The 12,544-nt window shown below is 45.6% G+C and overlaps 1 protein-coding gene across 1 annotated transcript; it reads right to left on the reverse strand.

The window, feature by feature from the left end:
* Positions 1-299: 299 nt before the first annotated feature.
* Positions 300-7,906, reverse strand: PDCD1 (programmed cell death 1; the record flags this gene model as incomplete). The annotated part of the gene is made up of 3 exons (XM_044683977.1): positions 300-334; positions 7,084-7,245; positions 7,562-7,906. Coding segments are annotated over 3 exons (542 nt in total), but the record flags the coding sequence as incomplete, so codon positions are not given.
* Between the last annotated feature and the right edge of the window lie 4,638 nt (positions 7,907-12,544).

Genomic DNA, 12,544 nt, shown 5'->3' on the forward strand with positions numbered 1-12,544 from the left:
CCGTCTGCCCTTTCCATTTTTCTGCCTTTTGGGGGGGAGGGGGAGGAGATGGAGTAGAAGGAGCAATTGTATTTGGAGTCAGGAGAACCAGGTTCAGGTTCCAGAGAGGTGGAATTAATTTGCCCAAAGTCACAAAGATAAATCTAGATTTGAACCCAGGTCCTCAACTTTCAAATCCAAGATTCTGAACAGGGGCGGCCTAGTAGGCCAAACTGGCTCCACAAACCCAGTAGATGGTGGCCCACTTCTGGCAACAAAAGGCTGGGAAAAGAGGGAAAAGAGACTCTAAAGAAACTCACCAGAGAGTCTTTGTCGCTCTCGGAGTTCCCGGCCCCTGCAAAGAAGACAGTGACTGGTGACAAACTGAAATAGAAAATGTTTTTTCTGTGTATTTTTTTCTCTTGCCCTTTTTTTACCTTTTTTTTGCAACCTGCTTAATATGAAATGTGTTTCCGTGTGGATTTTATTAAATGAATGTTAAAAATGAATTTTTAAGAAGAGATTAAGTGGGTGGCCCTGGCCAAGAATCTCTCTAGGCCTCATTCCTTTTCTACAAAAATGGGTATAATAGTAGTCCAAGTTTTTACATGTCTTTGGGAAACATTTAATGAAAGAAATAAAAATCTATTTTATCACTCGGGGCCTGAGTTCTGGGGCAGGGCAGCCCCCGAGTCTAAATGGGAGGCTTCTGGTCAGCCCAGGAAAGGCCTCTCTCAGGCCCCAGAGACCAGAAGGAAAGTTCAGGCCCTGAAAGGTGAGAAATTTGAAGCAAAGTCCCCAAGGAGGACATTAGAGCAGGATAGAGGTGTGCTGGGAACCCCAAGAGGCCGTTGGGAGCTTCCCAGGGGAGCCACGTTGCCAAAGGCAGCCATATTGCATGAAGGTTTCATCATGGGCAGTGGCAGAGGGTGAAGGGAGCCTTGGCTTGGCCACCTCCTTTCCTCCCCATCTCCTCCTGTCTCCCTCACCAACACCGTCCAAGGAGCAGGCAGCTGACCCCGGCCCACCCACAGGAAGCCAAATGAACTCATAGAAACTGGTCTGGAGGCTCTCTGGTCATCCCTTGTGGAAGGGAGAGCTGGAGAGAGGGGAATCGGGCCAGGGGCTTGGGCCAAGGCTCAGCGGTTGGCCAACATGGAAAGATAAGGGGCTTTGAGGGATCACCACCATCACCCCGACACGGGCTAGAGAAGATGCACTGAGTATGGTGGGAACTTGGGGAAATGGGAACAATCGGAAGTCTCCAGACAGTTCTGCCCTCTAGGGAAGGGATCCAGGAGATGGAGGGCTGAAGCTAGAGGCAGGAAAAGCTCAGGTTCCACCACAGTCATGGGCCAGCCCGCTCCACCCAAGACGAGGATCCAAGACGATTCCAAAGGCGCCATGATGGAGAATGCTCTCCACCTTCTAAGAGAAGGGAAGGACCCTGAAGGCACATGGAAACAGATTTGTCTTTTTCTTTCTTAATTTTTCTTAGAGTTTTTTGTCGGTGGTTTCTTCTGCACCACGGCTGATCTCGGAATACCTTCTGCATGACTCCACGTGTAAATGGACGTCACATTGCTTGCCTTCTCAATGCGTAGGGAAGCAGCGAGAGGGACAGAATTTGGAACTCAAACAAAAATGTAATGAATGTTAAAAAAATTTTTGCATGTAATTGGGAAATATTTAATGAAATAAACAAATTGATTTTTAAGAGATTTGCTGTGGTTGTGCATGCAAAATCAGCATCAGAGAGGGGAGAGGAAGGAGGGAGAAAACTTGGAATTCAAATGCCTTTAGATGTAAAAAATTGTTTTTACTTATAATTGAGGGGAAAATAATTTTTTTTCAAAAGAAAGAAACGTACTAGCTCACTCGAATCAAGACAACAATCCTAGACAATTCCACAGGATCCAGGATGAAAAATGCTATCTGCCTCCAGAGAGAGAACCAAGGGGCTCAGAGTGCAGATTAAAGTAGACTTTTTTCCATTTTTTTTTTTGCCACACAGCTAATATGGAAGTAGGTTTTTCATAATTTCTCATGAATAGTCCATTTCCTGTTGTTTGCCATTCTCAAGGAGGGGGAAAGATGGGAAAGATGGAGAGAATTTGGAACTCAAATTTTTTTATAAATGAATGTTAAAAATAAAGAATTTTCCAAAAAAGAATTTTTTTAACATACTAGCTGGGTGGCCCTGGACACGTGACTTAACCTTTGTAGGGTTCAGTTTCCCTTCTATAAAAATGGGTATAGTATAGGATGGTGATAGAATACTATTGTGCTATAAGGAATGATGAGCAGAATGATTTCAGAAAGAACTGGAAAGACCTACATGAACTGATGCAGAGTGAAATAATCAGAACCAGGAGAACATTGGACACAGTCACAGCAATATGGCGGAACAATCAACCATGATAAACTTAACTATTATCAACAATACAATGATCCAGGACAATTCTGAGGGACTTAGGATGCTCTCAATCCACCTCCAGAGGAAGAAGTGTTGGAATCAGAATACAGATGGAAGCAGATGACTCGTCGCTTCAGTTAATTTAGGTTTTTGTTGGGGGGGGGTTGTGTTTTATAAGTTTTTTCACTAACAAAAATGAACAAGATAGAAATATGTTTCATGTGATAATATATAATAACCAAGATTAAATTGCTTATCAGCCCTGGGAAAGGGGGAGAGAGATCATTTGGATCATATAACTCCAGAAAACTTATATGGAAAATTGTTATTACATGCAATCGACAAAATAAATAAAGTAACCATTGGGGAAAATAAATAAACATACTTTTAAATAATAATAATAAATAAATTTTTTAAAGGGCTTAATAGTATTCCAAGTCCCCACTTCATGTGGCTTTTGGGAAGCTCAGTGAGATTGTATATGGAAAGTGCTCACCAAACCTCAAAGCACTATCAAAGTGTGTGTAGTAGTAGCAGCAGCAGCAGCAGTAGTAGTCATAGTTATTATCATAATAATAATATTATTTATATTATATCATATATAATATTTATATTATTATTATTATTATACTTTCAAAACAACGCCATCTGGATCAGATGATTTGGAGATGAAAGACACCGGGGGCAGCTGGGTGGCTCAATGGACTGAGAGCCAGACCTAGACACAGGACAGGTCCTGGGTTCCAATTTGGCCTCAGACACTTCCTAGCTGTGTGATTCTGGGCGAGTCACTTAACCCCCATTGCCTACCCTTACCACTCTTCTGTGTTGGGACCAATACACAGTATTGACTCCAAGATGAAAGGGAAGGGTTTATTTTTTAAAAGAAATAATGGGAAAATAGCTGATTTCTCTAAGAGGAAAATTGTCTTCCACACACAACTTCCTTTGCCAAAGAGGCAGCTGAGACAGAGAGGGCAAGTTTTCTGTTCTAGGTCACACAGCAATTGGATGCTAAAGCCAAAGTCCCAAGTTCTAAGCTTCTTGGCCACTGTCTCTGACCACCAAGTAGTCCAGGTTCTCTCTAGATCCTAGAACTCACCCCTCAGCCTCTGCCACACTCTCTCCCAATATGAACAGTGGTCTCTGAAAACAGAGGGTCCAAGGGAGGAAAGACAGGAAGTTGGGGGGGGGCCTGGCTGAGCTCAGCCTCCTCCTATTTGTTTCCTGGCTCCAAGGCAAAGGTCCTTCACTGGTCCATAACCATCGTCTGTGCCTTTGAGGATTCTGGAAATGTCCCTCTCAGAGATTTTTCCTTCCATGGGGCTCAGGCCTACGTCTCGGCTTACCGAAGGTAGGTATCTCGCCTCTGCGGCCAGAAACCAGTCCTGGAATTACCAGAGAGAACCAGCCTGGCATGATGGAAATATGTTAGCAATTGGTGGTCAGATGGCATCTACCTGCATTGCCTGCTCCCGTGGAAGCCAAGACTGGCAGATTCCTTTCATCTCTGGAGTCCTGAGGAATGCTACAATAACCTATGCCAAACAGGTGCCCATGCAAAGATTGGCATCATGTGGGGAGTTCCCAAAGGGAAGAAGCACAAAACTGCCTAAAAAGGGAGAACCTGACCCAAGTCAGAAATGGAGAATGCCAAAGTTGTCATGTCATGGGAGAGCATCCATGAGTATCCCTGACCTTGTCTTTTTTTTAATGGTGGGCACAAGTCTAGGACAAATGGGTTTAATCCCTTCTCTGTGACTCTTAGAGGGCCAGTGAGTTCACTTTTATGAGCTTCAGATTTTTATCTATAAAATCAGACTCACGAGAAGACAGAACGGGGAGGCAAGATAAGACAAGAGGGGGAGAATCTAAACAGCAGTTTTGGGGTTTGGGGTTTTTTTACAATATCTGGGGGTTTTAGTGGCCAACAAGCTCAATGAGTCAACAGTATGATGTGGTGGGCACATAATGCATCTCTGTGGGTACCGTCTCCCCAATAGAATGGAAACTTCTTGAGGGTAGGAATCATTTGATTCCCTGTCTTTGTGTCCCCAATTCCTAGCACAGTGTCTGGCACAAAGGAAGTGCTTAATAAACCAACCTACTGGGTGGCACATTGGGTAGGGAGCCAGGCCTAGAATCAAGAAGACCTGAATTTAAATCCAGTCTTGGACACTTATTAGCTGTGTGACACTGGGCGAGTCACTTTACCCTTTCTGTCTCAGTTCTCCTATCCATAAAATGAGGACAATAGCATGTCCCTCCAGGGTTTTTGTGAGGATCAAATGAGGAGATAATTGTAAAGCTCTTGGCACAGTGCCCGGCACATAGGAGGCTCTATGTAAATATCAGCTCTGTTATTATTATTTATTTTTATTATTATATGCTTGTGGCTGGGGGGAAAAAAAAGCTAACCTAGAGTTTGCAGCTCCTTTAGATGTCAGTCTTTGAGAGTTCAGGTAATTCTAGATTTGCAATTTGGTTGTCTAGTCAAACCTCCTTTTACAGATGAGGAAACTGAGGTCCAGCAATGTTAAATAATTGGGCTATGATCGTTCAGATAAGTGGAGGATATAAGATTTGAACTTGGGTCCTTTAAGTTCAGAACTCATGCCCTCTCTGTTGTGTAGCCTCTCCACATTTAGTTGGCCTGAGTCTCAGGTGGTAGAGACCTAGTTCATCATAGGGCCCATCCTAGAAGGAAAAAGGACCACCCCAAGCTGGCAAATTCCTGACTTGGGCTTCAGCGAGGCTAGTGAGGATTTCAGTGGAACAATGGAAATCTATGAACGCCAAAGCTAGGAAGAGTCAGGGTGGTACTAAGTATTATACAGCTGATCAATATTCATTAATAATAAGAATATCTAAATCATTCAAAAGTCAGTATTTTGTAATTCCTATTTTTACAGAACTATAAAGATTATCTTCACAATCCTACATGAGAATAGTGAATTCTTGGATGGATAGATGGATGAATGGATGGAAGGATGGATGGAGAGAGAGAAAGAGAGAGAGATGGATGGATGGATGGATGGATGGATGGATGGATGGATGGAGAGAAAGAGAGAGAGATGGATGGATGGATGGATGAGTAAAAAATGTTTAAGCACTTACTATCGTGCTTAGATACAAAGCATACACACATAGATAGATACAAAAGCAAGACAAGTGCCCTCTCTCAAGAAGCTGACTTTCTAGAGGGGGAGATTGCACCTATAGGGCCAAGAAAGAGGGTTATGGCCTGGGAAGTCACCAAGATGGCGAGTAGAACAACAGAGCGATCTGTTTGTACACCCTTTCCTGGAGTGATGGCTGTGGCAAGTTGTATTATTACTCCCATTCTGAAGGTGAGGGAAATGAGGCGATGAGAGTAATGGCCATGTCCACCCAGAAAAGATTTCAACCCAAGTCTCCTGACTCTAAGGTCGTGTTCTATTCACCACTTACTGATGATGAGGATACAGAAGGAAAGGAGGAAGAAGGAGAAGAGGAAGAGGGAGGCAATGATGAGGACAGCCACCAAAGTCCCCCTTGAGCTTCTCCAGGCATAGAACAATCAACCAATTAAAAAGCGTTTATTAAGCATTTATAGAGGGGCGGCTAGGTGGCACAGAGCACTGGGCCTGGAGTCAGGACAACTCATCTTCCTGAGTTCAAATCCAGCCACAAACACTAGCTATGTGATCCTGGACAAACCTTTTAACTCTCTGCCTCAGTTTTCTCATCTGGAAAATGAAATGAAAAAGGAAACGGCAAAGCAAGTCAGTATTTTTGGCAAGAAAACCCTAAGAAAGGGTCTACTTATTTTAAAAAATATTGATAACAATTCTTTTTGTGGTGGCAAAGAATTAGAAATGTCCTTCAAATGGGGAATGGCTGAACAAATTGAGGTACACGATGGTGAAGGAATATTATTGTGCAATTAGAAATGATGAGCAGGATGATTTCAGAAAAGCTGGAAAGACCTATATGAACTGATGCAGAGTGAAATAAGCAGAACCAAGAGAAGAACATTGTCAGTAACTGCAGTGTTGTAGATTGATCAATCGTGACAGACTTAGTACCCTCAGCAATCCAATGATCCTGGGCAGTTCTGAGGGACTTAGAACAAAGAATGCTATGCATCTCCAGAGAAAGAACTGTGGGAGTTAGAATGCAGCTAAAAGCAGATGATTTTTCAATTATTTATTCGTATTTCTATTTGGAGGGTTTGGTTTATGTGAATATTCTCTCACAACCACGACTGATATGGAAGCAAATCTTCATGATAAAACATGTATAACCGAGATCAAATTGCTTACCATCTCCAGGAGGGGGAAGGAGAGGATGGAGGGAGACAATTTGATTCTTATAATTTAGGGAAATGTGTGTTGAAAATCAGTACCTGTAATTGGGAACGTAACCTTTTTTAAATAAAAAGTATGTCTAAAAAAAAAAGAAAAAAGAAAGAAAACCCCACATGGTGTCACGAAGAGTCAGATTCAACTGAAAAATGACTAAACATTGACAAGAGCATTTGCCATGTGCCAGAGACCGTTCCAAGCCCCAGGGACATGAAGAGAAAGCAAAGCCCGTTCCTGCCCTCAAGGAGCTTACGCTCCAATGAGGGAAACAACATGTCTATCACCACGGGAAGCAGATGGAAGTAGTAGTTGGGGTGGGGAATGGAGGAGGGATGCTTTTACCTCCTCGGCCTCGGGACTCCACGATGAACAGAACCCAGCAGAGTAGCAGCAGCACCAGCACAGCACCCACGATGATGGAGACCACCGCAATGATCCTCGGGAATTTTTCCAGAGCCTCTGGAGTGGCGAAGGGAGTTGTCGTCGTGGAGTCCGTGAGTCTCTCTAGAGGTTTGGAGAACAAGTCAGGAGACATCTCAAGACACCCAGGCCACCTCAAACTCAAGTGCTTTCCTCAGTGGGTTAGCCGTAACTCCAGAGCTGAGCCTGGAGGAAGCCAGAGAGCACTCTTAGAGGCTGGGCTGGGAGGGTAAGACAGAGCCGGTGCCGCTAGTTCCCCAGTGGCACATGCCTCCGGCTGGAATCTAGCAGCCCCCAGACTACTCTGGGGGGTCCACTGGATACAGCCCGAGAGCACCAACCTTTCCCAGTCTCTGGCACATCACCCAATGCCCCCGGCTCCTTCCGAAGGCTAACCCACCTGTCACATTAAGCTCTGACGAGTTACTTTCTTTCACTGGCGGCATTTGGAAGTTAATAATCCCACAGAAGTATCTCCCACTGTCATTCAGCTGCAGACCCACGATGGTCATCTCATAGGTCTGCCCATTCCGCTTGGCGATGTGATACCGGTCCTTCAGGGGAGAGCTGGGCTTGTCTTTCGGGAAGGCGGCTAACTTCTCGGGCTGGCTGCCATTTTTTTCTTTGTACCAATTCAAGATGGAAGTCATTAATCCCCCAGAGACATTGCAGACAAACGTGGCATTTTCTCCTTCTGCCTTTGAGAGCTGGGGTGGCCAAAAGCCCAGGTTATACTCCATTTTCACTGAGGAAAAAAAAAACCGTCAGATCTAGGAATCCGTCCTATGTAAGGATCTCCACAACATTTCTGGCTTCCGAGCCCTTATCTCTCCCCATACACCATTCTTTCTGCCACACCCTACTAGCCTTCCCGACCACAGTCTTGTAGAGGAAAGGACTGGCCTCGGTGGTCACTGAGAGACCTTTCCAAACCTAAGATGCTGTGACATCACAGAAGTGAGGGAAGCGAATGACTGTCTACAACTGGAAGGGGTCAGCGTGGTTGTTGTTTGGGCTGTTGTCTTCTGGAGCCCCAAACTAGTCAGTCTAGTTGGTGGCAACTCAATCGAGGAAGCCATTTGTCGAGCATGCACTGAAGATGGATGTGTCCTGGGCACAGGGCTTTCCTGGTGGGTTCAGAGGCTCAGAGGTCCTCTTCAGATGAGGAAACTGAGACCTCCAAAGGTCATAGGATCGCTGATTTTGAGCTAGATGGTACCTCAGAGGTCATCTGGTTTAATCCCCTTCATTTTTACAGATGGGGACCCCAAGACTAGAGAGGTTACATGACTAGTTCAAGGTTGTACAAGTGGTAAAGGCAGAGGTGGCCCCCTCACCGAATGGGCAGATGATGCAAATCTAGGAGGGACGGCAAACACACCGGAGGACAGAGGCAAGATCCAGAAGGAACCCCCCGAATTGGCAGCTCTGGAGGGGGAGATGGAGGAGACACACCAACAATTCACACCCAGTCATAGATTGAAGGCTAAAAGGGAACAAAAAGGCCACCCAGTCCAACCCACTTTCTGCCATTTTACAGAGGGGGAAATTGAGGCTCACTTCTCCCATTCCTGTGGCTGGTTGTAGGAACGCTGAACTCGAGTTAGGTCAGCTCAACGAATAGTGTGTCAGGCAAAAGCGACCCATCTCTGACTGCAAGAAGCTCACCTTTTTGTGGGGCAAGAAGACAAGGAGACCAGCATTCCTACGGAGGGGCGATCACAAGATTGCAAAGATTTTAAGAGTGGACACTAACAACTGGGGGGCTGGGGAAAGGCCTCGCGAGGACCATACCTGAGCTCAAAGGCAGCCACATGTCTTAAGAAAGGAAAGTGAGGACCCGCCTGTACAGAGACCCAGTGATGGGAAATGGACCCTTGTTAGAAGCAACCAAAAAACACTGGTTCAACTCGCTTTTTAGGGACTGAGCACAGCCTATTCCAGGTCGGTACTGACATGGACCACTGAATGTTCTCTGCCCCGGCCTAAAAGGAACTCTCCAGATAACACAGACAGGGAGCTGACATCCTATAGCGGATTTGATTCCTTGGAACCAATGCAAGCGACAGGAAGAATTAGCCTGTGACACTTGAGAGAAGCCCATTTCCCATGGCCCAGTGAGACAAGAAGCTTGAAAACATGTTGGATTTGGGGCCAAGAGCCCTGAGATCCACAGTGTGATGTAGGGGAGTCACGGGGCTTGGATTCAAATCCTGCCTCAGACACTGGTTATTTTAGTGAACTTAGGCAAGGGTCCAACTCAAGGGAAATTATTTGGCTTAATCTACTCTTTCCCAGCTGCTCTCTCTGATGGTCTTCTGTCAGTGTATCTTGTTTGTACCGATTTAGGGACAGGTTGTCTCCTGATAGAATGTAAGCCCCTGGAGGGCAGGCAGAGACTGCTTTTGCTTTTCCTTCTATCCCTAGCGCTCAGCACAGTGGCTGGCCCAGAGTTAGTACTTCTGCTTATTAATTGGTTGAATGAATATGGGGGAAAGACATAAGTGCCCCAAAACTTGGACCCTCAAGAAGGGGTCTAGGGGTTAGATGCCAGGAGGGAGAAAATGGAAGACAGTGGCCAGACAAAAGAAGGATCTGCCTTATGGCGATCACAGTGAGTAAACTGTGGAAGAAGGAGGAACTCTGGTTTGGGGTAAGTTTAAACTTCCACCTGAAGATCTCTTTGTGGGAAGGACAACTGCCAAGCCCAGCTCATCCTCTCACGTGAGATGTCCAGCAGAGGTGGTAGCTCTTGGACTTTCCAGCATCTCCCTGAAGACTAAGAGCCTTGGACAGCACCCAAGGGTGAAGAGATTCCAGCTCAAACTAGAGAGCTGATTGTTAAATGTTCAGTGTGCGCATTCACGTGTCAGAAATCAACAAAGGGTAACCATCAGGAAGAGGTTTATTGTTCTGTTGATTTAAATCCTTAGAAAATAATGGAGAAATGTTCGTGATGCAGATCAAACTTTCAAATGTTGCGGCGGGCATATTGTTAAATTATCCATCATTTGTCAGCACACCCCTGACACTCACTATACACATTTTTTTTAAACCCTTGTACTTCGGTGTATTGTCTCATAGGTGGAAGATTGGTAAGGGTGGGCAATGGGGGTCAAGTGACTTGCCCAGGGTCACACAGCTGGGAAGTGGCTGAGGCCGGGTTTGAACCCAGGACCTCCCGTCTCTAGGCCTGACTCTCACTCCACTGAGCTACCCAGCTGCCCCCTACACATTTTTTAATCCACATGAAAATAAATCTAAAAAAGTCAGTTTTGTTCAGTTGCTTAAGTCATGTCTGACTCTTCCATTTGGGATTTTCTTGGCAAAGAAATGGGAGTAATTTGACATTTTCTCCTGCAGCTCATCTTCCAAATGAGGAAACTGAAGCAAACAGGGTTAGGCGACTTGTCCAGAGTCACATAGCCAGGAAGTGTCTGAGACCAGATTGGAGCTCAGGAAGATGAATCTTCCTGATTTCAGGTCTACTTCTCCAACCACTGTGCCACCTAAATGACCCCAAAAGTCAACAACTGCCACTAATTCATTGTGTTACATGAGGTGAGTCAGTTCTCCTACCAGGCCCTCAGTTTCCTCCTGTATATTAGTGTTTTGGACTCTTCAGGCTTCAAAATAAAGAAATCAAGGAAGATCTCTAAGCAATCAAGTGTTGAGTTGCTCTAGAGCAGCGGTTCCCAAACATTTTGGGGCTCCCGCCCCCTTTCCAGAAAAAATATTCCTTAGCCCCCTGGAAATTAATTTTTTTTTAATTTTAATAGCAATTAATAGGAGAGATAAATGCCCCTGTGGCCATCATCACCTCCCTAGATCGCTGCAGCACCCACCAGGGGGCAGTAGCACCCACTTTGGGAATCACTGCTCTAGAGGAAGCCACCATCAAACTCTGGTGGCCTCTTTTGACTTTAAGATACAAGTAGAGGATGTAGCCACCTTTTACAGAAGAGTAGCAAGTGTGTATTTGTGTGAGAGTGAGTGAGTGGGTATTTGGGTGTGTGCGTATGCGTGTGCACGATTCATCCCCATAAGGATGGACGTAGACTTCCCTGGAGAGACAGTGGTCAGACTAGCATTAGAAGACCCAAGGCCTGGAGGGCTCCCTTCCTGCCTCCCTTGCACTTCTCTGAACCTCTGCAAAATGGAAGCAAAACCCACACAACTTAGCACATAGGCTTCCTGGGAGAAAAGCTCTCTGGAAATGTGGAATTGTGGAGAAATGGAAGTGCCTCCATCCTGACAACACTCTAGCTTGGCTGGGGGCTTTCAAACCAGCTTATGCCTGATAGAAAGTATCTTGTCACTAATATACCTGTTGTTGGTCCATCCCATACCACCAAGTATCCAATGAATATTTCCATCTCTGTGTTCTCTGGGCACCTCCAATTGGTCCAGTCTAAGCCAGAACTCATTGTTTTCCTCCCCAAACTCACCCCCATTATCGACTTCCCTCTCTCTGTCAAGGTCACCAGGATCCTTCCAGGAACCCAGGAATTTGAGCTCCTGATCTCACAGTCTTTTTCAGCTTCTCTCTCCCCCTCCCCATTCCCATTGCCAATCAGTTGCCAAGCCTTCTCACAGATTTCCAATTATAGAATTAGAAAGGGAAGGGCTGCTAGATGGCTCAGTGGATCAAGAGCCAGGCCTGGAGATGGGAGGTCCTGGGTTCAAACCTGGTCTCCGACACTTCCTAGCTGTGTGACCTTGGGCAAGTCACTTGACCCTCATTGCCCACCCTTACCACTCTTCTACCTTGGAACCAATACACACTATTGGACTTTCAAGGCCCTCCAACCCAGTCTTCTCATTTTGCATATGAGGAAACAGAAGCCCAGAATTTTAAGCAACTAAGTCACCAAGTCATAAGTGACACATGGGATCCGGACCAAGGTCTTTTGAGTCCTTACCATCTCTCAGGTTGGTCCCCTTCTCTCTCCTCACACGGCTACCACACAAGTTCAGACTCATCGCTTCTCACCTGGACCATGGCAGTAGCCTTCTCACTGGCCTCCCTGCTCATGCCTCTCCCTTTCCAATCCATCCTTCATCCAGCTATGAAAGTGATATTCCCCAAAACAAAAGTCTGGCCGCATCACTCCCTTGCTCATAAACTCAAGAGGCTCCCTATTGCCTCTGAGATCAAATACAAACTCCTGTGTTTGCCCATTAAAACAGCCTGATTCTAACTTAACTTTCCACCCAAATTGTCCATTAACTCCCCTTCATGTGGACCATTCTCCAGTGAAACTCGCTTTCTCTCTTTTCCTCCTACTTGATATTCCATCGCCCATTTCCCTGACTGTACAGGCTGTTCCCCAGGCAGAGAGCATCCCCTCTCTCTCTCTCTCTCTCTCTCTCTCTCTCTCTC

This window comes from Gracilinanus agilis, unplaced genomic scaffold (genome assembly GCF_016433145.1).
Source record: "Gracilinanus agilis isolate LMUSP501 unplaced genomic scaffold, AgileGrace unplaced_scaffold39621, whole genome shotgun sequence".
NCBI classification, from domain to species: domain Eukaryota; kingdom Metazoa; phylum Chordata; class Mammalia; order Didelphimorphia; family Didelphidae; genus Gracilinanus; species Gracilinanus agilis.